This window comes from Triticum urartu, chromosome 7A (assembly GCF_056163025.1).
Source record: "Triticum urartu cultivar PI428250 chromosome 7A, HENAU_Tu73, whole genome shotgun sequence".
Classification (NCBI taxonomy): Eukaryota; Viridiplantae; Streptophyta; class Magnoliopsida; order Poales; family Poaceae; genus Triticum; species Triticum urartu.
Window position 1 is genome coordinate 737,694,019 of NC_141879.1, and position 26,010 is coordinate 737,720,028.

The following is a 26,010-nucleotide window of genomic DNA, read 5'->3' on the forward strand; positions in this document are numbered from 1 at the left end:
GAGGTCTGTGCACTCAGTCTCTGAGTCCCCGCCGCGGAGAGTTGTACATACGCCAAGACCTTCTACGGTGAGCCCCTCACTCACTCAGCACCGAGTACTCTGGAATCTGGTCCTCTATCAGTAGCTTTTGTAGTAGTTCTTGTAGCGAATATGTCTTCCTGTTCAAATACAGAAGCAACACCCGGCGAATACAGAAGCAACACCCGGCGAGTACACCCGGCGAGAATCATGAAGCACTTTTATTTTAATTAAACACCTGCAGTAGTATACTTGACTGAATTTAAACACTTGCAGTAGTACTTTGACGAGTCTGCTTGATCAAGTAAATTTAAACACTTACAGTCTTTCTACTGCTGCTTGATCAACTGGAGTACTCTGGTACTTGATCAGTAGCTGTTTTGGTGTAGCAAGTGCAGCAGCTGTAGTACTCCATTTGGTACTCCATCTGGAGACTTTAACTGGATCAGATTAGGTACTCCATTTGCTGTAGTACTCTAGTTAACTGAAACTAGTGACATCACTTGAAGCAACTTAAGTCTGAATAATCAAATTCATCATACACTATTACTTGAATAAAAGATTATGTGCTTGCAGTGGAGTGCATGCGTTTTGGAGTAGCATCAGTAGCTACTGTTACTTTTCCACATGAAGTACAGTACTGGAGTAGCAAGTGTACCAGTATTATTGGAGTAAAAAATTCAGTTAAGTTGTGCAGTAGTGTGATTGTTGCAGCCAAGAAATGCCTAACAACTATTCTGCTCATGATCTTATTTTTATTTCTTTGATGAAAGTTGGTTCTTTTCTTCCCAAGTTCACAAAAAATCTTTTACATTTCTAGTGGTTGCCAAAAGCATAATATGACCAGGACAAACATAAACTTTGAGGTTGAAAGGAAATCAAGTAATGAACCACATAGGAATAGAAGGTAAACAAACTATGCTAGTTGAGAATGTACCTCAGGAGTCGATCAGAAGTGCGACGTCTCAATATTTCCTGAAAACCCATATTGGCTAGGATAATTTGCTTTTATTACCTTATTTACACCAAGTTTTAGTTAAACAATGATACTTGAATAATTTTGTGCTATTTCTGTTATGGTTTTGTGGACAGTATTTGACCTTATGGTAACTAGTTGGGGTCAGGTTTTGGGGTTTTGATTATTGGTATGAAGTACTGACAGAGGATCTTATTCACACCAAGTTTTAGTTAAACACTGGTACTAGAATGATTTTGTGCTACTTCTGTTGACAGAGAATGGCATGTTAATACCATATAGGTACCCAATGTATTTTCCATGTTGTGATGGAGGCCTTTTTTGCCTTGTCCACCTGAGAGGCCCTTGAGTTTGCTGGAATGTCGATTAACTTCCGTTCCGGCAAATTCGGGTACTCCATATGTCCTATTTTCAGCAAAGGTCATGCTGAAATTTTCCGTGAATTTTAGCATGACTTTGCTAAAAATAGGACATATGGGGTACTTGTGACTAATGCATGGGCCGGGGTATCTTAGTAGTTAATTAAGTAGGATCAAGTGCCCCGGCGTACTCTAATGCATGGCTTTTAGGGTGCCTCGGTGTCGATAAAAACTGAAATGATGAAAGCTTAGGCTTTTAGGGTGCCTCGGCGTCGAAAAACCCTCAATGATAAAAGCTTAGCTTTTAGGATGCCTCGGTGTCGTCAAACCCTAAATGATGAGACCATGATCTTGTTCCTTGACAATAACCAACTTTTTGACCAAACTTTGTTCCTATTTAGAGAGAAACATGGCCAACAACGATGAGGCCGGGGGTTCGGGCGTCAAGGCATTCTGGAAGCTGTCCCAGGAGATGGAGGAACAACCTCACTTGTATGAGGACGCCGCCTTCCCCACCGATCCTGAGATCACTGATGGTACCGCCGAGGATGACCCCACTGATGCCACCACTGATGGTGCCGCCGAGGATGCCACCACTGATGATGGCGGCGCACGCACAGATGGCAGCCAACCGAAGAGGCAACGGAAGGACCGGCGCCCGACCGTGCTCCGCACCCTCAAGGAGGAAGTTACTGAAGTGGACTCCGACGGGAATCCAACGGCGCCCGAACGAATAGTCAAGGGGTACTCGCTTCAGCTCGGGTGCATTCTCCGGAGCACCGTCTCGATCAACACCGAGAACCTGAGGCATCCTGACCGAGGGAATTTGCGCAACCTCCTCTTCACGAAGCTGCACGAACGATACAAGTTCCCCGCTGAATTTGAAAACACAAGCCTCAAAGGGAATAAAGTGAACAATGCTGCCCTCACGAAGATGAGCAAGGCCCTGTCTACTTGGAAAAGCAATGTGAAGAGAATGATCGAGAAAGGTGAGAGTTATGAGAAGATCAAGGAGAAAAATCCTTCGATCACCGAAGATGACTACAACGACTTCAAGATCAATTGCTCGAGCACCGCAAACTCCGAATCAAGTAAGTGGGGGAAAGAAATGCGGGAGCTGAACTTAGGGGAACACACACTCGGTCCCGGCGGTTACAGAGTGGCGGAGCCTATATGGGACAAGGAGGAGGCGGACCATGCCGAGCAAGGCCTACCGCCCCTCTTCGATAAATACGGTGACAAGCAGACCAGGAACTTTGTCAGGGCCCGGTACAAGAAGGACCCGAAAACAAAGGAGCTTACCACAGATCCGAAGACCAGGGCGCTTGAGCTTGTTCTGGCAAGGAATACACCCCCGTGTAATTAGCTCCATATGGTTGCATTCTAATTAATGAAGCCAAATTTCTAAATGGTTCACATTCCTTCCGCAGGCGACTGAAAGCAGTAGCGCGGGGTCGACTAAGAGCAACCCTTGGGACACCACTCTAAATAGGGCGTTGAATGTAATGAAGAACAAGGATAAGCTCAGTAAGCCGACGTCAGCTGGTCGTGTGGCCGGCAAAGGCTTGTCGACAAAATGGTCGTCATACTATAACACTGGTGGGCGAAAGGAGAAAAAGACCAGCTCGGAAAGCCAGGCGCGCGAGGTTCAAGAACTCAGGGCACAGGTGGCACGGATTCCGAAGATTGTCCAAGAGCAAGTGGAACAACAACTCGGAAGGACGATCACTGCCATTGTGCCTACCTTGATCCAGGGGATTAGTGCGTGGATTGCGGGCGGCCAACAGGGGCCGCCCCCGATTCCTAGCTTCACGGCCAGCAACTCGCAGAACGCGATGGCGGGGCCATTGGTGTCTCCGACGCCGGCACGGGAGCTTAATGCACCCGGGTGTACGCTGGCCGGCACCTCTGCAGCAAGTGGCCCCTCCGTCAACTGCACGCCCGCCGTTGGCGGTGCCTTGACATTAGCCGAGCTCGACGCCATCATCACGGTAACTAATTAAGCCTCTCTCGGCCGAGGACTTCATCTCCTTGCCTTTGACTGGGCATCCCTGACGCCCTACATGTTTTCGCAGGGCGCCGCCGACGTTCCGTGCACTCTCCTGCACTTCGTGAACAACGAGTTGGTCGATGTCGCCAAGGGCAAAATCGTTCAACCGGGCAACCCCTTGTTCCACGGTACCCAGATGCCACCCAACTTGTTTAGGGTTCAACTGGTTCGGGTGCTGCCAGGCTGCGACGAGTTGTTACCTCCGATTCGACCCGTCGGGGCCGACGATGATGACGTGATGACCCTCAGCGCCTGCCTGAGCTGGCCCCTGCTTTGGCCAAAGAGCCAGATTCGTTTGGGGGCGGGGGACACCACCCCAAAGACAACACCGCCAGTCGTGCCGGCGCCAAGTCGGCCCCATGGCAAGACCGCCGCAACGGTGCCGGACATCCCTATGCCACTGGATCCAAACATGCATATGGCACAGGATCAGAACGACGACGACGACGATACATTTGCCAACGTCGATCAGTACTTTGCCGATCATGGGTACGGTGGCGACTTCATGGGACCTCCTTCTCAAGAACCCAACCCAACAAAAGACGTGCGCGATCTAGCTGGTACCGCGGAGAAGCCAAGTTGCAACAGGCGTCGTCTGCAGTTCAGCTCTCAGGAGACGCCTCCAGCTGCCGACTTCACCGAGCCTCAGATAGGCGAGGTGCGAAATATTATCAGCCCCAACACACTCAAGAAGGCGGTCTGTGAGCAGAACTCGGTCCCATTACAGGAGAAGAAGAAGGCACGCAAAAGAAAGACTAACAAGGGTGCGGGCCAGCCGGCACCGAGTACGATCCGTGCTCAGGACGGGCCACCTTCACCTGAGGATTTAATGAGGAGGCTGCATGTGGCGGGTAGGCTGATGCTACCGAGAAATATGCTCGATGCTGCAACCGATGCTATGCGGAGTCTGCATGACAGTGTTCTTTTTTTGGAGAAGCGGCGTCTCAGAGAGAAGGATGTGGCATACCCGGTTTTCGCGGCCAAGGTGCCAGAGGGCAAGGGCTTTGTGGATAACTCCATCGGGGGTACGATCGTCCCGCGGTTTGATGACATCCACGCTATGTTGAACCTTCATCCGCTGCACTACACCTTTATTCGGCTATTTTCGCTAAGTATGGAGATGCGGATCATTCGCGACAAGACCCCGGACATCGTGATAGTCGACCCCTTCTACACGCGTGCCAAGATCTTGGGCAGCACTGGGGACCGGCAAGTCGCGAGTTCTTACCTCGAAGGCGTCATTCTGGCAAACCAAGATAAGGATAACTTCCTCGTGCCTTACTTTCCCGAGTAAGTCCTCCCCTCAACCGCCCCGTAACATATGAATTCTTATATTTCAATCGTTTTTCTTTTAACATTCCGTGTTTTCTGCAGTGACACACATTGCACGCTCATCCTCCTAAGCCCCAAATATTCCATGGCCACGTATTTCGACCCGGACCGTCATTCGAACGTAGACTACACAAATGTCAAGAAGGTTCTTGATGATGTTCTCCCCGGCTACGCCAAATCTGGAGGCACCTTCACCAGGCCTATTCGTAAGTACGGCAAGCACGTGTTCTCCCACAATACGATGTTCTGCTGCGTCAAGCAGCCGCCTGGCGGTCAGAAGGGTGCCTACTACGCCATCCATCACATGCGGGCGATCGTACGGGACCAGCATCAACTTCTGCTACCGAGTAAACTCAAAGATTGGGCCGCGAGCATGTCGGCAATCCAGGACGCGGACATCAGACAAGAATTCTTTCGCATCCAGTCGGAGTTTGCGGAAATCATCTATCAAGATGTCCTTCGTACCTCGGGGCAGTTCTACCTCAGAAATCAACCGTCCAACAGTGACATCGACACAATGCTACAAATGCAGGCTGACAACGACCGTTATTTCATGACTCCCACGATAGATGGCGGCTTCATCCATGCTCCGGTCCCTTGAGTCGAGTCGAAAGCAGTGATGCTGTGTCTAGTTCTGAAACATCGATTGGCTCATGTTGTAATTAAACTTTAATGAACTTGTAGTATGTCTCTTTGGTTTCGAGAGTTGTTCAACTTAGATGTAATCGATGCTATTAATGTCTTGCTTTTCTCTTCCGATCGTTCTGTTGCATACTTATATATTGCTTATGTATTGTCTGTGAATTGGTACTAACGTTTCGTTTGGCTACTGCATAGCGATGCCGTCGTATGTCGTGTACAAGGGTAAGGTTCCCGGAGTCTACGATGACTGGGAGGAGTGTCGGAGACAGGTTCACCGATTCAGCGGTAACAGTTACAAAGGGTACACCACTAGGGCCTAAACCGCTGGAGGAACCGGATGAAGACGAGTTTCATCGTGATGATGCTCACCGTGATGACCACAGCTCTCTTCTATGTGATGGCAGTTTAGATGATCGATATCGACTTGTAATGTGAAGACAAACTCGCTACTCGCGGTCTCGAGACTTGTAATATAATGTTCTATCTTTGTTCGGTCTTTTCAATTCGGAGACTAATATGATGAATTGTATTCGGAGACTAATATGATGAATTGTATTCAGAGACTAATCTTCTATTGTATTCGATGAATCTGTTGTTGATGTGTGCTGTCTATATTTTGTCCAATTATACATTTTGTAACCTGTGCAAAAAACAGAAAATAAAAAAATAAAAAAACCTAATATTCATACTAATGGCGCATCACATCACAGTGCGCCATTAGTATGCCAAAGGATACTAATGGCGCATCATTAAACAGTGCGCCATTAGTATGCCGAAGTTACTAATGGCGCATCTTGTTGTTGTGCGCCATTAGTATACCAAAGCACCTGGGTATACATGGCCCTGGGAGGCATACTAACGGCGCACTGTTGTATATACTAATGGCGCACTGTTGTATATACTAATGGCGCATCTGAGGTGCGCCATTAGTATACCAGATACTAATGGCGCACCAGTGGTGCGCCATTAGTAAAATATACTAATGGCGTGGCACTAATGGCGCACCTCTAATGCGCCATTAATGGCCAAATTAGGTGCGCCATTAGTAGGCCTTTTCCTAGTAGTGTATGTTGTTATGCGGTCTGACCGATAAAGATCTTCGTAGAATATGTAGGAGCCAATATGAGCATCCAGGTTCCACTATTGGTTATTGACCGGAGACATGTCTTGGTCATGTCTACATTGTTCTCGAACCCGTAGGGTCCGCACACTTAAGGTTATGATGACAGTTATATTATGAGTTTATGCATTTTGATGTACCGAAGTTTGTTCGGAGTCCCGGATGTGATCACGGACATGACGAGGAGTCTCGAAATGGTCGAGACATAAAGATTGATATATTGGAAGCCTATGTTTGGATATCGGAAGTGTTCCGGGTGAAATCGGGATTTTTCCGGAGTACCGGGAGGTTACCGGAACCCCCCGGGAGCTATATGGGCCTTAATGGGCCATAGTGGAAGAAGAGGAGAGGTAGCCAGGGCTTGGGCCGCGCGCCCCTCCCCCCTAGTCCGAATAGGACAAGGAGAGAGGGGGCCGGCGCCCTCCTTCTCTCTCTCTCTTTTCCACCTCACGAATCCTATTCCAACTAGGATTGGGGGAGAAGTCCTACTCCCTTCGGGAGTAGGACTCCTCCTGGCGCGCCTCTCCTGGCCGGCCGGCCTCCCCCCTTGGTCCTTTATATACGGAGGCAGGGGCACCCCAGAGAGACACAAGTTGATCCACGTGATCATATTCTTAGCCGTGTGCGGTGCCCCCTTCCACTATAGTCCTCGATAATATTGTAGTGGAGTTTAGGCGAAGCCCTGCTGCAGTAGTACATCAAGATCGTCACCACGCCGTCGTGCTGACGGAACTCTTCCCCGACACTTTGCTGGATCGGAGTCCGGGGATTGTCATCGAGCTGAACGTGTGCTAAAACTCGGAGGTGCTGTAGTTTCGGTGCTTGATCGGTCGGGCCGTGAAGACGTACGACTACATCAACCAAACGCTTTCGTTGTCGATCTACTAGGTATGTAGATCACACTCTCCCCTCTCGTTGCTATGCATCACCATGATCTTGCGTGTGCGTAGGAAAATTTTGAAATTACTACGTTACCCAGCACTAGGGCCATGCCTGGGCTGTGAGGTTGGGCACGAGTGCCGACACGACACAACCTTTTTTTGTTTTTATTTTTAAATCTTATACAAACCAATAGGCTTAACATAAGTCCAAAACAGACCAATAGGCCGAATTCTACGCAGGCTGGCATGCCAAACATGCTGTCGTGCCGGCCCGTACATAGAGACTGTGCCGGGCAAAGGGAGGGCAACACTCTTACCGTCCCAGCACAACCTGTGTACTTGCCGTGCCTGGCCCGCATAATCCTGTCCGGCCCGGCCTATTTGGCCAGGTCTGCTGGTGGGCCAGCGAGCCCACCTACTCTCTTAGCCACCCGAGTATAGGTGGCCAAACGGGTCGAGATAGCTGGGCCGCCCGGTAGCACGGCCCAGTCACGGCATGACACGTGCTAAATGGTCCCGGCCCGGCACACGGCACGCCAAGGGTCGTGCCTGGGCCTGGATGCTGAGCACACGGGCCGGCACGACACGACCCAGTTTTTGATTTTTATTTTTTTATATATCTCTATATGTGGTCCAATAGGTAAAAATAGGCTAAAAACGCATCGTGCGCCAAACAGCAAGCAAATTAGTGGGCCTGGCTTGCCGGTGGGCCGTGTCTAGGTTGCATGATGCAGCACACGGGGCGGCACGACACGGCCCGTATAATAATCGTGCCTCGACGGGCCGGGCCATACCAGGCATGATTAGGATGGGCTGTGCCGGGCCGGGCCCGGCACCGTTTGGCCAGCTATGCACCCGAGCCACGAAATTTCGAATTCCAACCATATAAAGCTTTGGAGCTCCCCCCTACCAGCACTGCTAGCTCGCGTTCAAAATTCAAAATCTCGGAGCAGACCATTCTTCTTCCTCCCCCACCCACGCGACTCAGAGCAAGGTAGCCATGAGGAAGGCGCCCGCGGCGGCCGCCAAGCCCAAGCCGAGGGCGAGGGGGAAGGCCAAGCCCAAGCCCAAGCCCAAGCCCAGCCCCGACTCCCTCTCCGCCGCCTCGTCCCCGTCCCACGCCAGCGACGGGTCTCCCTCTCCCTCTCCCGTCGCGCTCGGCCGCGGCCTCCTCTCCGCCTCCAAGCCCAAGCCCAGGGCGAGCGCGAGGGCGAGGGCCAAGCCCAAGGGGAAGGCCAGCCCCGACTCCCTCTCCGGCGCCTCCTCGCCGTCCGACGCCAGCGCCGGGTCCCCCTCCCCCTCTCCCGTCGCAGTCGGCCGCGGCGGCTTCCTCTCGCCCGCCTCGCTGCTGACGCCCAAGGCCAGATCCCCCCTCACCGCGGCGGCCACGTCCACGCCGGCCTCCGTGTCCACCGTCGGCGACCTCAGGAGCCTCGCCGCCTCCAGCCTCGCCGCGCTCAAGCGCCGCCTCGACGCGCTCCACGCCGACAACGCCCGTGACCTCGAGGCCTCCCACTCCCGGATCTCCAAGCGCATCAAGGTGACGGACGACCTCTCCGATTCCCTTTTGCCATCCATCCTTAGCGCGTCGATCGATCGATCCTGTGATGTGATTGTGATGGATCCCCTTCCGTGCGTGCGTGCTCTTCACTTCAGATGCAGACGCAGAGCTGCGTGCAGATGGCGGAGGAGGTGGACAAGGAGCATAAGAAGATGCTCGACAAGTACTCCCAGCAGGCCGAGGAGATGAAGGTACACTTCTCCTTCGATTCGATCCATGTTTGATCCTGAATTTCGTCTGGATTTGGAGCCTGAAATTTGATTGTGATCCTCGGTGTGGATTCCTTGCAGGCATCGTACAAGAAGTTGATGACAGATGTGCAGTCGTCTTCGGCTCGTGGTACTGCAGCGAGCAGAGGCATCTGTCTATCTGAATTTTACTGCACTTCAATCTCAATTTTACTAACTTGGTTGCCAAATAACTGGTCAGTGTGCAAGGTGACCTTACCTGAGATGGGAAAGTCCGTGGCCAGAGCTATTGATGGCTTGCGCAGTCGCTACAACATCCCAGCTACAACCGCTTAGCATACAGTTTCTGCTACGTCTCTGACTTGGTAATCACTTCTCCTGTTTCGAAATTGACATATGAGTTTGGTAATGTCCAGTGAATGCATGAGTGTTTGTCCATGAAAACCGACAGGTGTAGCATCTACCATGGATATTAATTGTTGGTTACAGGTTACCAAAGTGTTGTAGTTCATTGTATATGCAGTTCTAGTAGCAGTCATAATATCAAGGACGTATAAGAGGTCACTAGAGCCTAGATGATCATATGCTTTCGGAAGGTTTTACTTGCTTGGTTGGTTAGTACTTTTGCGTAGAACACACTCTGGGCTGTGTATAATGCGTATCTTTCTATACAATGTTCCAGGAACTTATTTCAGTTTGCATTAGAAGTATCGATCGTGGGTTTCAAACTAATATCCAGAAATTCATGGTCTAAATGCACATGTTTTAGTATGTATTAGACTTGTATGAGTTGGTCATATTTCAAAAATATGTTCCTCTGCGTGTGCTAGCTGTACTTTTTTGTGCTACTTCTTTCCATCTTAATTTATTTGGGTGTAATTACATAGTAATTGCAGTTATTCCAACAAATCCTGTCATGTGAATACTATTGGCTAAGCGAATAAGCTATCAATCTTCCTCTGATTCCATTGTGTTTGTGTTGTTTACATTCTTTCTTCAGCAACTAGTATCAGTCATAACAACAAGGACGGAGCAGAGATCACTAGAGCCAGTCATAATAATATACCAGGGATAGTAATTGTTGTTTATAGGTTACCAAGTGTTGCAGTTCATTGTATATGCAGTTCTAGTAGCAGTCATGATATCAAGGACTTTACTTGCTTGGTTGATTAATGTTCTTGTGTAGAACAGTTCATTGTATAATGGGTGTTTCCAATCCACGCAAACATCCACAATGTCGTAGATGCTGTCTTGGATATTCCAGACACTTGTTTCTGTTCGAATTAGAAGCATCATGGGTTTCAAACTAGTATCCATAAATTGGGGTCTAAATGCACACATTTTAGTATGTATTAGATTTGTATGAGTTGGTTATACTTTCAAATCTGTTCCTCTGCATGTGCTAGCTGTACCTGTTTATGGTACTTCTTTTTATCTTAAATTACTTGGGTGTAATTACATGATAATTGCTGCTATTCCAAGAAATTCTGTTATGCGAATACTATTGCTAAACAAGTAAGCTATCTCCAGGACCATCGCACATTCAGTTAGGAAATCTTTCTCTGATTCCATTGTGTATTGTTTGCATTCTTTCTGCAACATTTGCTTCTCATGTTCCCCTTTTATTTTAGCAAAGCTGGACCATATGTATAGAAATCATGTGCTATTTATGTTTGCTTCTATGCCGATATCCATTTTCTTTACACAGTTGTCTCGCTTTCTTGTGGTAACCTTTACGTAGCTGAATCTTTTCTGTATTTTCTGTAACAGGTACATGCCCTTCTCCTGATCAACCTGGCTGCTGAATTCCAGGACTCATGGCAGCAGAAAACTCGCACATTTGTCAATAACAACTGTTACTATCATACACTTCTTGCTACAGTCTCTTCGTCAGCTACGTCAAAACTCGTTATGTTCAGTCCAATATATGGGGCTCGTAAGCTACGTGAAAACTTCCGTTTGTACCTAGGATTGGATCATGCTATGAACTTATACCTTGTATTATATGAATTGTTGTCAGTCGGTTGATTAATCCGTTGGATATCGGAAGTTTGCTGAGTTCTGTCGTGTCTTCGCATCTTTCTTTCTTCCTCGTTTCTTTCTTGCTGGTTTACATGTGCTCTTCACTCAGAACTTGGTTGCTGTGAACTGAAGTATCTGGCCGGGGACTAGTCACCGTTTAATCTGATTCATCTAGAGAAGCTTGTGAGGTAACTTTTTCAGATGTTCTGGACATTTTTGCAAGGATTCGTTTGGAACTCGGTGTACCCTCGGCTCCAAGAATCCGCTGATGGCTTACCATCGTTGTTTCTGTGGCATCTGTGATATGTTCCTTCTGGCTATGGGTGTCGGTATAGACAGTACTGATATGATTCTATGATACAATCCTGGTACAATCTTCGTAGACTGCTTATTTTGATCTGAGTTTGCCGCATACTTGTGTGAAGCTAGAGGAGTGTTTGACAAGAACAACAATGATTCATGGCTGGAAACCAAAAATGCTTAGCTGGCTACCGATGATGAACAATTATTGTTCAGATCTTTATGCATGGCTGCAAACTGGACCTATATATTTCAGGTCTGCCGATGATGTTGTCTCAAGACATGCGGAGCTCCAGTATGAGTGAACTGACACAATGTGTTTAATCAAGTTGCGTACCTATTATCCGGAGAGCACATCTTTAACATGTAAGCATAGAAAAGAAGAAGCAAAAAACGCAGTACTCCCAACACACGACTATAGATCCAGAGATTTCTTGCAATTTACGATCAAATTGCAAACTGGTGAAACTTGGAAGCTACAACCAAATCACACACTAGACAGTAAAAATCAAACACGCAGCATATGGAAGATACCCAGAATAACATTCTAACAACAACAAAAATGCCTTTGCTCAAAGAGCATGACCAAGAGCAAATCGCTCATCTGAGCGATGCCATCTGTGCATCTTAACCACGCCAAAGCTAAAGTAAATTTGGGAGGCAGGGAGGAACAATTATAAATAGTCAGTTCTAATACCATAGATAGATACCAGTACATAGTTCCGGACACTACCAAGATTGTCACGACATCACAACAATAACAAGCACCAAATGATGATAGCATGGGTGCTACCGCGACCATCCAGAACGACATGATAGACCGGCGGTACAAATAAAAAGAGCAAAGACCAAAAGGCATGCCAAGGGAAAAGCAAAACAGGAGTCATGACCATTCAGACATGCCCTGTGGAGAATGGAGGCTCCTCATCTTCTTGCATCTCATGGCCTCGAATTGGAACGATGCTCAATTGGAGGCGGTGGTGAGTAAGCGACATCAAATACTAACTCTCAATGTTCATAATACCTAAAAACTTGCCATCAAATCGCAGCGTAGCACATGCTTTTTGTTGAAAATGATCAGCAGCTCACGCTCTTTTAGCACAGCCATATCGTTGAACACAATTATCCTTTTCTTTTTGGAAGAAGCTGAATAAAGTTGTCTTGATGCCTTCACCATCGGCAAGTCAATCCAGTACTTGAAAGCCCAGATTTCAGCCTCATAATCCTGCATCACCCAGACATCAATGGAAGTGAGCGTGGGAGTCGAGCCGCCCCAGAAAGCAAGCGTCCCCTCCATGTCGAACAACATTCCATGATGGCACCGCTGGGTGGGACCGCACATCCATCGGAATGACTCCGCTTCTGTGTCAAACACAATAAAGATTCCGCTGGCTCCCACAACATTGGTGGCACCATAAGCACACCTGTGCAGGCTGCTGCCACGATGGTGGACTGGCGGTGGATGGTTGGATGAAAAGTGCAGCTCGCTTAGTAACTTCTGTTCCACCAATGGCGAGGAGACCTGTGCAGTTCTAACTCTGACACGCCTTGGCTTGTCAAATCCCACCGCTAGGATGTATAAGTTAGATTTAGAAAAGGCGAGTGTGAGACCCAGAGCATCTTATACTCTCCACTTGAATGGTGGTGGTTGAAACCGGCGATGGTGTTGTGTTGCCTCTAAGGTTGCGGCAGGAGAGCACGCGCGCGGATAACTGGGTTGCAGATGTAGAACTGGTGTCCCTGAGAGACGATAAGAAAGCCACCACAGCTGCCTCCGAGACAATTTTGAAAAGGGTGTTCGCAGCCCGAGAGGAAAGGCCAAAGTTGTTGATGGGCACCAGGGTCACGGACGACGATGAGGCTGGCGGGCCGCCCTTGGCCGTTGACAATGGAGAGCGACGGATGGCAACGGCGGTGCTCGAGCACGAATGCGGGTGTGGATGTCACGCTGTGCCATGACATGGTGACAGCATGGCAGCGACCAACGTCATTGGGCGGCATGGCAACCCGACGGAGTATCTTGTCAACGATCTCGTCGCCGTCCTCGGGCAGGTCCTTGAGCAGGGTGGCACCTTTACTATCTGGCATCATGCCCGTCGAGTCGAGTCAGCTGAAAAGACGCGACAAGCAAACTTTAGCCCACCCACGGCTAACTCCTTCAGAGACGAGCAACTTAAAATCAAGTAGAGAAGCAATTAAACTGATAGAAAGCTTGACTCTTGCATTGATCAGTTATGATAATTACTGTTACAAAGGACGTTTACACATGACTTAAGAATAGAGAGACAACTACTGAAGACAGAGTGAAAGGCAAATACATCGTAGCTTAACGTAAACTAGAAGAGGAAGGCAAGACCCTCGGAGGGTCTAATGGCGGCGGCGAGCTGCTTTTTTTTTGAAAATGAGGTTGACTCCGGCCTCTGCATCGATAGATGTACATAATCATCTTAATTAAATTATTTAATAAAGATGTGACAAGAACATACACCAACAAGCCGAAGCCACAACTCCACACCTACAAACTTGACAATGGGGATGCCATCACGCCCCCACCATCTAGAACAGGGGAAATGGCGGAGCCGCCCACATGACGTACCGAGCGTGGACATCCGGTCCAGCAGACCCAGCACGTGTATCATATGCACATGCTTCTGAAGCCGCCCCTACAATGGAGCGGCCGAGCCATCTCCATGGTAGAGATCCGCATTATCCTTTCCCAGCCAGCCGTCAATGCCGCCACGGCTCCAAACAGCGCCACTGCCCTGTGCTTGTCCATCAAGACGCATTCGTCGCCAAGACACCGCGCTGCATCGTGCCGCCGAGACCCACAGTCGTCAATGCAGTAGATGCCACACTGCTCCACCTCGTGACGACTCCAGCAAGCATATGCTCCAAAATGATGCCCTCATGAGGGATAAACGACACCGACAACACCGGCATCGTTCGATCTGGAGACCTAGATCAAGGGTTTTCCGTCAGAACAACCCGAGCTAGGACATAATGACTGAATTGACGATGCCTTCAACAAGGTAATGACACATAGACACCATCATCACCCGCCATGACCAAAGCCGGAGCTCAGTTTTCAATGTTGCCCACTTCTCCCCAATTCGCAGCCAGTTGGATCGGCACTAATTTTCGTAGATCGGCTCTGTAACGACGAGGATCTGGACGGGCTCTATATCCATGGCCCATTGCCCACCAGAGCACGCCCACCACACAAGCCATGGAGGCAACGTCCACCACCGCTGTGCTGCCTTCGTAGTCACGACGACATGACCATCGTCGAAGTCGCTCGGAGCCGCCGTCCTGGACTCGTCCGGCTAGGCATGTTCGGAATTTGCCCACATCGAAATTTGCACGTATGTTCGGAATTTGCACGCATGGAGAAAAATTCAGATTTTTTTAATATTGTTTACTATTTTTTATTTTACTATTCATGAGGGTGCGTATGAGCTAGCGAGCAGAAACTATGTCCCTGGTGTTTTTGCATCTCATGGCCAAGAATTGGAATGATACTCTCTTGGAGGGTGTGGTGAATAAGCAACATGCAATACTGACTTATTCCATTCCTGGTTGAAGGAAGTTGAATAAAGTTGTCTTTGATGCCTCCATCGTTGACAGGTCAATCCGGCACTTGAAGGCCCATATTTTAGCCTCGTAATCCTGCATCACCCAGATATTGGTAGAAGTTAGCCGGGGAGTCAAGCCATCTAATAAAGCAAGTGTATCCTCATTGTCGAACAACTTCCCGCCAAGGCATGAATGGGGTGGACCACACATTCATCGGAATGACCATGATTTTACGTTGAATAAAATAATGTCTCCACCACCTCCCATCATGTGCCTGGCACCATAAATACACTAGTGCAGTCCCATGGTGGTAGACTCGTGGTAAACAAGAGAACATGGATGCGGATAACCGAATTACAGATGTACAACTAGTTACCCCAAGAGAATATAACGAGTCCATCACAGGAGCCTTTGCGACAATCTTGAGAATGGTGTTCGAAGCCCTGGAGGAAAGTTCCGAGCTGCTGATGGGCAACAGCATCATGAACAACGACGAGGGTGGTCGGCTGCCTGTGGCCATTGACAATGCGGAGCAACGGCTAGCAGCCGTGGTGCTGACGCAGGAATCCGGGTATGGACGTCACACCGCGTCATGACATGGTGATGGCACAACAACGGCCGATGTCCTTTGGCGGCAACCTATGTGTATTTTTTTTCAATGAACTTCTCGGGCAGGGTTGCACCTCTCTTTCCCAGCATCATAGTACTCCGTCGACTTCGTTCGGTTGGAAAGACACAACAAGACTTAGTCTAACAACCGCTTGAATCAAGAGCTTAGTAATCATTATTTTTAATGAGGCTATAAATACAATTATTAAAACGGGTATATTTTCAAATGGCGAGAGAGTTCCAAGTCTTAATTTTTTGGTGTTATTTTTTGACAGAAAGACTGTAAGGGAAACCCCTACAGTATAATTGGTGCAACAAACCTAAATTACAAGTATCATGCCTTTAACCTGGGTGAGCGGGAAGGCATCAACCCCTTCCCACCACTAGGCTATGCCTTAGTCTGCAATTTTTTTTTGAGTGTTATCTCGGCCATAGTTTTGTCTTAGACCTCCCCACTTCCAACTTCAGTGTTATCTCGGCCAGTAATCCTCCATTTATTGTTTGGTGTGTTGCTCTGCTCTATCCCTCTCTTGATGCATCAGATTGTATATGAAATGTCCTCATGTCTTCAAATTCCACTTTTTATTGCTGCAGGAGGCCAGGCTAAGATGATGTTTCCGTCTTGTGGAAGATGCACACTGTGCGATGAATACAACTACAAAAATTCGGAGGATGAAAGTAAACATTTAGGTGATTTCCAAAACGAGATGGTAAGTAATTCCTATTGTTAGAATTAGTGCCACTCCGTCATGTTTTGTTTCTTATGCATTTTGGCATTAGCTACTTAGCTAAGCATTAATGACACATTTACATGGGTCTTTATTATATATTGACAACTGCAAGTGATGAACATGTGTAGGACGTGGGGAGAGTGGATGCAACCAACTCAAGACTTGGTGTTCGCTAGTGAAAACACAGTGATAGCTAAATCGAATTATGCACCGAACTGAAGCCAAATAGACTAGTGAAGATAGAGTGATGGCTAAACTGGAGCCACATACATTGTTGTGAATATATATATATAAACTGTTCATCCCACATTTCAAAAACTTTCATGTTGTGTAAAAATCTTTGCTCAAGTTTTAGAAAATGTTTGTACCATTCAAAAATAATTATGTGAAATTTCCAAGCTATTTGCTCGTTTCACGAAAATGTACGTTGCATTTCGAAAAATGTTATACAATGCAAGAAATGTTTCGTGCACATCAATATCAATGTATGTTATAGTTAAAAGAGCTACGCACAAAAGGCATGTCAAGGGAAAAGAAAAACAGAAGTCATGACCATTCAGATGTACCCCTTGTGAACAGCAAAATCGAAAACAACAGTGAAAGAAATAAAAAACTGATTTATTTTGAACAAACATTGACGAATTCTCAACATGCGTGAATTTTTTATTAAAAAACAACACATGGAGCATCAATGTACTTTTTTCTATGGAAGCATATTGACATGTTTCTTCATGGAAATTTGCACACATGTTTAGAATTGCTTAATGTACATTCATATTTTTTTTTCAGATTTTATAGATTTTGTTTACTATTTTTTCATTTTACTATTAATGAGGATGCGTATGAGCTCGCGAGCAAAAGCTTAATGTCCCTGCTCTTTTTGCATCTCATGGCCTAGGATTGGAATGATACTTCCTTGGCGGGTGTGGTGAGTAAGCAAGATGCAATACTAACTCATTCCATTGTTCACAATACCATAGGGTAGCACATGATTTTTGTTGTAAACGACTGCTAGTTAAGAAGAGCCATGTCGCTCAAAAGCTACGCGACGGACTGCAACGATCTCATCCTTTTATTTTTGGAGGAAGTTGAATAAAGTGTTCTTTGATGCCTCCACCATTGACAGGTCAATCCGGTACTTGAAGGCCCATGTTTTAGCCTCGTCATTCTGCATCGCCCAAACATTGATAGAAGTTGGACTTGGAGTCAAACTAGCCAATAAAGCAAGTGTACCCTCCTTTTCGAACAACTTCCCGTCAAGGCACGACTGGGGTGGACCACGCATCCGTTGGAATGACTCGGACTCTATGTCGAACAAAATAATTTCAGCACCACGTCACATAATGTCACTGGTACCATATATACGATAGTGCAGTCTCCATGGTGGTGGACTAGTGGTAAACAGGATAACATGCTCGTGGATAACCGAGTTACAGATGTACAACTAGTTACCGCGAGAGAAGGTCAGGAAGCCATCATAGGAGCCTTTGCAACAATCTTGAGAATGATGTTCGGAGCCCAGGAGGAAAGGTCAGAGCTGCTGATGGGCAGCGGCGTCAGGAAGGACGATGAGGGTGGTGGGCCACCTGTGGCAATCGATAATAGGAAGCAACGGTTGGCGGCTGTGGTGCTCACACAAGAATTGGGGCGTCGATGTCACACTGCATCATGACACAGTGATGGAATGACAAGGGTCGACTCTGTCCCTCTCTTGATCCATCAGGCCGTATATGAAATCTCTTCATGTCTTCACATTCCAATTTTATTGCTGTTGCTGGACAGGCTAAGATGACATCTCCATGTTGTGGAAGATGCACGTTGCGCTATGAATACAACTACAAAAATTCGAAGGATAAAAGTGAATATTTCATGGTGCTTATGTTGGGTGATTTCCAACACGAGATGGTAACTAATTACTATTGTCAGATTTAATGCCACTCCATCATGTTTTTTTCTTATGCGTTTAGGCATTAGCTACTTTCCTAAGCGTTTGTGACAAGCATATTTACATGGGTCTTTATTATACAATGACAAGTGCGAGTGATGAAAGTGTGTAGAACGTGGAGGGAGTGGATGCAACCAACTCAAGACTTTGTGTTCGCTAGTGAAAATAGAGTGATGGCTAAATCGAATTATATAGTAAACTGAAGCAAAATACACTAGTGAAGATAGATTGATGGCTAAACTGAAGCCACATACATTATTGTGAAAGCATAATTTATTTCATTTTTAAAAAGTTTTCATCGCACATTTAGAAAATGTTCATACTGTGTAAAAAAGTTTGCTCAAGTTTTAGAAATAGTAGTACCATTGAACAAGAATCATGTGATATTTCTAAGTTACTCACTCGTTTCAAGAAAATGTACATTGCATTTTGAAAATTGTTATAAAATGTAAAAATAATTCGTATGAATAAAAAAATGTTTCATGCACTTCAAAGTCAAAATAGAAGTCTTGACCATTCAGATATGTCCCGTGGAGAATAGAGGCTATAAAGTTTACCTAAATTCTAATTAGTGCATGTGCACTATTTCACGTAAGGAAGCAGCCGACTATGTCACTTTCATGCATGTGTACTTTTTTGTCTTCTAGCACATATGACTGTTGGCATTAAATTTGTTCACACTGGTCCATAAAAAACCGATCCACGTACATTTATTTTGAGTTTTGAAGTTGTTAAAAAGTTGTATCTTTCAAACATTGAGTTCGAATTCAGATCTGTTTTCACCGCTAAAATCTTCACGATGAGATATTTGAGACTAGATCCCGCACAAGTATGTTTTGACGGAAGTTTTTTATGTCAATTTTGGTCCTATATGGTGCAACTCTATTACTGCATGGTGGAACTTCAGTACAACATGGTCAGTTCTTTTCAAGACCAACTTCGGAGCTGCATGACCCAACTTATTATGAGGTTGCAACTTAGAAACCATAACAACCAACTTTTTGTGATGTGCAACTAGTCTACTGTTCTGGTCAACTACCTAGTAGTGCATGTGCAACCCGTCCTCCCTACTCGTAGATGTGTAGTTTTTCCTTGTGGCACCTACCTTACTAGTAGCAATATGTGCAACTCAGTCTGTTGTTTTAGCCAACTACCTAGTAGTCGATGTGCAACTCATTCCCTTTCTACTTGTGGATATGTGGTTTTAATTGGTGGAGGCAATACACAGAGTTGCACATAGTTTGTTAGCCAGCTGGTCAAGGCAATAGACAAAGTTGGCACATCTCAGTGGCAGGGATAGTTGGATGGTCAAACAACACATCCATAAGGGATACTGAAATGTTGCATATAGACAAGGCTCTAAAGTTGCACATCTCACTAGCATGGGTGGTTTGGACGGGATGCTAGCATCTACACATCCATGGGGATACGGGGAAGGTTGCACATCTCTGTTAGGCAGTTGGCCGGTGCAACATCCGAAGTTGCACGTCCACTGTTAAGCACTTGGCCAAGACATTAAATAGTGAAAACGGAGATCTATGAGGGGTGGGGGGTGGGGGGTGAGGGAGTTGCACATCGACTACTAGAAAGTTGGTCGAGTCAATAGACGAAGTTGCACATCTTATTGGTAGGGGTACTTTGGGGTGGAGGTGTCATCAATGAAAACTGCAAGTCCACTCGTAGGGATAAAGTTGCACATCGACTGTCGGGTAGTTGCACATCAACTATCAGGCAGTTGCACCTAGTGGGGCCTAAACATACTCATGCAGCTTCTAGTTTTGAAAATCACATCGCGATGATTCCAACAGTGAAACCGGATCTTAATTTCGATGCATGGTTTGAAAGTTATGTCATTTTAAATTTTTAAAACAAAGAATTAAATGCAAAACAGAACAAAATGCATGCACCACAAGATGACCGTGAAAGTATCCTGTAGGATGTGAAAAAAAACCAGATGAGAAAAGTTTCCTAATGGAGAAAGGAGACAATTTTTTTCCTAAAATAACCGGCAGCTTCGGAGCGCTTCGGGTAGCCGTTTGCCCGCTAAACGCGTCCTAGAGTTTACACCTGAGCTCACATGCGCCCTCCTGTACAGTAAAATAAAAAACAATAGTAAAAGAAATAAAAAGCTGAATTTTTTGGAACAAACATTGACGAATTATGAACATGTGTTCAAATTTTCATGAAAACGCAACAGATAGAGAATCAATTTTGTTTTTTCTACAGAAGCATATTGACATGTTTTTCTTCATGGAAATTTGCATGCATGTTCAGAATTTGTCAATGTTCGTCCGTAAAACAATTCAGATTTTTAAAACTTATGTACTATTTTTATTTTTACTATTCACGAGGATGCGTATGAGCTCACGAGTAGAAACGATACTCTCTTGGAGGGTGTGGTGAGTAAGCAACATCAAATACTGACTCATTCAATTGTTCACAATATCGTAGGGTAGTGTCGGATTTCGGGTTCCGGCAGACCCTTGAGGTTCGAACACTGGGGTGCGCGCGGAGATTTCGCCTCCTACCTACCTGCACCCCTCAGCCACGCAAAGATCTAAGCTATGGAAAGAACAACACGAGAGACACAGGGTCTATACTGGTTCGGGCCACCGTTGTGGTGTAATACCCTACTCCAGTGTGTGGTGTGGTGGGTTGCCTCTTAGGCTGAGGATGATGAACAATACAAGGAAGAACAGCCTCGCGAGGGTCTGTTCTTGGCTGGGGGGATGAACTGCTGGGAGGAGTTCAGTCACCCTTCTCCCTCTCTCTCTCTCTCTCTCTCTCTCTCTCTCTCTCTCTCTCTCTCTTCTCGATTGTCCTCCTTTTGTCCTGCGGGTGGCTGGTCCTATTTATAGAGGCCCTGGTCCTCTTCCCAAATATCGAGCGGGAAGGGAGCCAACAATGGTGGGCTAATTTGAAAGGGGACAGCTAGTACCAGTTATCCTGACAAAAGTAGTCTTCGCCTGCACAAAGCTCTGGTGGTGACGCCGTCTTGGGCTCCACAATGACCTCCGTCTTGCAGTCCTCCTGGTCTTGGTCTTGTTACACCGAAATGACAACCTTTGCCTGATGCCTCGGTACTCCGCGGCTGCGCTTGCCCCCTTTGCACCAAAGGGGAAAGGAGGACACTGTGCGGGCTGGCGCCCGCCTGGCGCCCGTGGTCGTCATGGCTTGCGTCACGGGCACCTCGTGAGGTACCCCACCTTGATCTCTCTGCCTCCTCGCGAGCCAGCCTGATGAGGCCGTGCCTGAGGAAGCTCCGCGTCGTCCGCCCCGCGAGGCTTGGCCCCTCGCGAGGGTCTTGAGTTTGTGTTGGTGAAGATGGGCCGTGCTGGGCCCCCCTTTGAGCCACGCCGCAGGCCGCAGGCAGGCAAGTCTGGGGACCCCCGTTCCCAGAACGCCGACAGTAGCCCCCGGGCCCAAGGCGCGCCCGGACTTGGCCGTGCAGGGAGGCGGAAGGGCAAGAGCGAAGCGCCGCGGGCCCTAACAGCCTGCGGTCCCGGGCGCCGCGTGGCGGTTGATTGGACGTGGGCGTCTCCACTTCCCCATGGCGCCTCGGCAACTGCACGGATTGAACAAGTCCCTGCATGCAAAGCGGGTCATAATTACCTGTGATCGTGGGGGCCGTTGGTTGGCCCTCGCCAGCTATAAGTACAGATCAGCGCGCGCCCTTCCGGTTCATCCCCCCTTGCTTCTCCTTCTTCTTCATGGCCCCGTCGAGGAGGTTCTCGGCCGCAGAGAAGGGGAAGGCTCGCCAGGTTGAGCCTGCCTCTCCTCCGCCCAAGCGCGGCCGAGGGCGCCCTCGCAAACATCCTGTGGCCACCACGACAGCTCCCCGCGGCCGTGGAGACGATTTCCAGCACAGCGATGGGCGGATTGCTGCGGCCGGGGGGCGCGCTTTGGCTGCGCGTCCCCCTAGGCCGCGCTTTCGAGCTGCTGGGGTGCTGCGGGAGTTCGTCGTGTGGTCGGCGGAGCCGACTAGCACCCGGCTTCCGCTTCCTCGCTTCCTCCTCGGCGAGCTCCCGGCCGGCGCCCCGGGCGGCCTCTGGCTTCAGGCCGACGGTTGCTGCAGCCGGGCCTCATTGGCTTCACTGGAGGTCTCCGCAGCCGGGAGCCTGGCTCTGGCCCGCGGTTGGCAGACGTTTGCCCGCGCGCGTGGCCTGAGCCGTCGGTGCACCCTGCACTTCAAGTTCGACGGCGATGCTACCCTCTACGTGAGGGTGTTTGGGGAAGATGGTCGCTGCGCAGGGTGCTGCCCCGAGGGCGACGACCGCGGCCGGGAACCCAGCTCCGCCGATGATGGAGAGGGCAGCGCTTGCGTGGCTGGCGGCGCTCAGGGTTCCCCAAGCTTCTCCGGTTCTTCTTCAGGCAGCGACTCTTCTAGCGGTGGCCGTGGTCAGCCTCCACGCCGTCGTATCTGCTTGGGAGGTGGTAGCGTGTCCGCCCGCCGTCGCGCCCCGGTGAAGCGCGAGAGGGAGTCTGCCTGAGCCCCGAAGGCAGCTCGGGTCTTCTCTGCGGGCCGGTGTGAGGCGAGCTGCGCCTGATTTGTTCTTTCGTTTCCTTTTTCCTGCGTAAAAAGACAGTAGTGTGGAGCCCCGCAGGGGCATGTTTGGGTTATTGCTGTTAATCATCGTTTTGCTTCCGTTATCGTACCTTCCGGCTACGTGCCCGGGCGTGGATAGTTCCCGGCCCCAGCCGTGGGGGGGGGGGGGGAGCGACCGACCCAGGCCCTGTGTTCGTGTCGCGATGCCCATGGGGCACGGACTGGAGGGGTGCTCCTGTAATGGGCCCAGGTCGCGAACCCTTTGAACGACTAGGATAGGAACACTCGCGAGGGCGCTCGGCTGCCCCCCCCTCGCGAGGCCTTGCATAAGAGAAATCGAGGCAGGAGAGTGAAAAGTCGAAGAACCACAAGCCAAAGATGGCAACAACTTCAATAAAACTTTGAATGAGAAGGAACAAGCCAACTGCGGAAAGCAAATGAAAAGCCGCGTCAGGCACCTAATCTAGTCTTCGATGTCTTCTCACCAGCGCGGAGCTAAGTGCTGCCACTGGGCGTGGGAGGGAGCCCCAGGGCCAGAGGCCGGCGCTCCTGAGACTCCGGGGCGTGTACAGCCCCAACTCATTATTACGTGAGAGTGTCACGGGCGGCGAGCTTCACAGGCGTTGGCCTTCTTCACAGGCTCCGGGCCTTTTCCAAAATGCGACAGCTTCACAGGCATTCGCCTTCTTCACAGGCTCTGGGCCTTTTCCAAAACGCGACAGCTTCACAGGCATTTGCCTTCTTCACAGGCTCTGGGCCTTTTCCAAAACGTGATAGCTTCACAGGCATTCGCCTTCTTCACAGGCTCTGGACCTTTTCCAAAACGCGATAGCTTCACAGGCATTCGCCTTCTTCACAGGCTCTGGGCCTTTTCCAAAACGCGATAGCTTCACACGCATTCGCCTTTTTCACAGGCTCTGGGCCTTTTTAGGGGCAGAACCTCCGGAGGTGCTGGATGTTCCATGCGTTCTGGACCGGCACCCCCTCCTGAGTCTCCAAGCGCGCGGAGCCGGGCCTGGAAACATGAACAACTTTGAACGGGCCCTCCCACATGGGAGAGAGCTTGTGCAACCCCTCCCTGGAGAGAACCCGCCTGAGCACGAGGTCTCCTACCTCAAGAGTTCTGGGGCGGATGTTGTAGCAGTGATATCGCCGCAGTGCTTGTTGGTACCTCGCCGCTCGCAGCGCGGCTTCTTGGTGACGTTCCTCCCCCATCACGAGGTCCATCCCCCGCATGGCGTCCTGCTGTGCCTCGTCGAATGCTAGGACCCGCGCGGAGCGACGTCTGACCTCGTGAGGGAGGACCGCTTCGGCTCCGTAGACCAGGAAGAACGGGGTCTCTCCAGTCGGCTTGGTTGCGGTTGTGCGGATGGACCACAATACGGACTGAAGCTCGTCGTACCAACCTCTGCCGCAGGCCTCCAGCTTCTTCTTGAACGTCCTGGTCTTGAGGCCCCTCAGGACCTCTGCGTTGGCTCGCTCGGCCTGGCCGTTGCTTCGGGGGTGCGCCACCGAGGCGTAGCATATCTGCGTTCCAAGGTTAGCACAGTATGTTTTGAAGAGGTTACTGGTGAACTGCGAACCGTTGTCCGTGATGATGCGGTTCGGCACCTCGAACCGGCTCACGATGCCCTTGATGAACTTGACCGCGGAACCCGCGGGAATGGTGCGGACAGCCTCTACTTCAGCCCACTTGGTGAACTTGTCCACAACGACGTAGAGGTAGCGGTAGCCCCCTGGCGCCCGAGGAAACGGGCCCAAGATGTCCAGCCCCCAGACTGCGAATGGCCACGAAAGGTGTATAGTCTGCAGGCCTCCTGCTGGCTGATGGATCTGCTTGGCGTGGAACTGGCAGGCCTCACAAGCTTTCACTAATTCGACGGCGTCATTGAGCGCGGTGGGCCAATAAAACCCACTGCGGAACACCTTGCCGACGAGGGTCCGTGATGATGAATGATGTCCACAGTCTCCCCCGTGTATATCTTCCAGCAGTTCCTTCCCTTGCTCCCTGGAGATGCAGCGCAGGGATACATCGTTTGGTCGCCTCCGGTAGAGCTCTCCATCCTTGATGCAGTATGCCGTGGCCTGGCGTGCCACTTGCTCCGCTTCCTCCTCCTTCTTCGGTAGGGTCCCTTGTGTTAAGTAACTCCGAAGCTCTGTGATCCAGCATCCCTTCTGAGGTTCCATTGTCAGGAGCAGGCGTGCTCCTGAGGCCGGGCCACAGGCCGGAGCTCCCCTAGCAGGTGGCTGGGGGAGCTCCTCCCGAGGCTGAGCCGTGTTTGACATTGACGGCAGGGCTGAGGGCTTGAAGAGCCGCTCCTCGAAAACGCCAGGCTCCTGAGGTAACCGCCTGGACGCCCGTTTGGCGATGTCGTCGGCTTCCTGATTGGTGCCACAGGGCACATGCTGCAACTCCAACCCCCAGAACCGCTTCTCCATCCTGCGGACCTCCGCAAGGTAGGCTTCCATGTGCTCATCTTTCGGCTCGTACACCTTGTTGGAGAAATTGACAAGGAGCTGCGAATCGCCCTTGATGGTGAGGCGTTTCACTCCCAGGGCAGCTGCGGCCTTCAAGCCCGCTATTAAACCTTCATACTCCGCTATGTTGTTGGAGACCTTTTCACCTTGCTGGAAACAGAGCTGCACAGCGTAGTAGAGCTTGTCCTGAGTGGGCGATATAAGCACCGCCCCAGCCCCAGCGCCATGCCTGGAGAACGCCCCATCGAAGTACATGACCCAGCCTTCTGGCGCCTCACTTCCCGGGGAGAGGGACCGATCCTCGTCTGCCTTGAGGCTTGGTGCCTCCGTCCATTCTGCCACAAAATCCGCCAACGCTGCTCCCTTGATGACTCTGGTCGTGCTAAATTCGAGCTGAAACGCTTGCAGTTCTATGTTCCACTCAGCGACCCTTCCAGCTGAGTTAGGGCTCCTGAGCACTCTCTCCAGGGGGTATGACGAGACGACCTTGATGGGGTGACCCTGAAAGTAGTGCCGCAGCTTGCGCGAGGCCACCAGTAGTGCGAGGAGGAGGTTTTGAGGCATGGGGTACCGTGCCCTCGCGTCCCGCAACACCGTGCTGACGAAGTACACTGGGTGCTCAACGAGGTTGGGTGCGTCAGTGCTGGTGGCTCCCTTCGGAGACCATGGCGCCTCTTGA

The 26,010-nt window shown here is 49.4% G+C and overlaps 1 protein-coding gene and 1 pseudogene across 1 annotated transcript; one reads left to right on the forward strand and one right to left on the reverse strand.

The window, feature by feature from the left end:
- Positions 1–8,306: 8,306 nt before the first annotated feature.
- On the forward strand, positions 8,307–11,185 carry LOC125523978 (uncharacterized). Its single transcript, XM_048689051.2, has 5 exons — positions 8,307–8,918; positions 9,035–9,130; positions 9,230–9,278; positions 9,369–9,492; positions 10,898–11,185. Exons 1-4 carry the CDS (start codon positions 8,379–8,381, stop codon positions 9,461–9,463), a joined length of 780 nt encoding a protein of 259 aa, XP_048545008.1. The 5' UTR covers positions 8,307–8,378; the 3' UTR covers positions 9,464–9,492; positions 10,898–11,185.
- Positions 11,186–12,342: 1,157 nt separating this feature from the next.
- On the reverse strand, positions 12,343–13,537 carry LOC125528331 (uncharacterized; annotated as a pseudogene).
- Between the last annotated feature and the right edge of the window lie 12,473 nt (positions 13,538–26,010).

Coding starts and splice junctions, on each gene's coding strand:
- LOC125523978 (XM_048689051.2), top strand. CDS start 8,379: ATGAGGAAGGCGCCCGCGGCGGCCGCCAAGCCCAAGCCGAGGGCGAGG. Junction 8,919..9,034: donor GGATCTCCAAGCGCATCAAG/GTGACGGACGAC, acceptor TCTTCACTTCAG/ATGCAGACGCAGAGCTGCGT. Junction 9,279..9,368: donor GCAGTCGTCTTCGGCTCGTG/GTACTGCAGCGA, acceptor ATAACTGGTCAG/TGTGCAAGGTGACCTTACCT.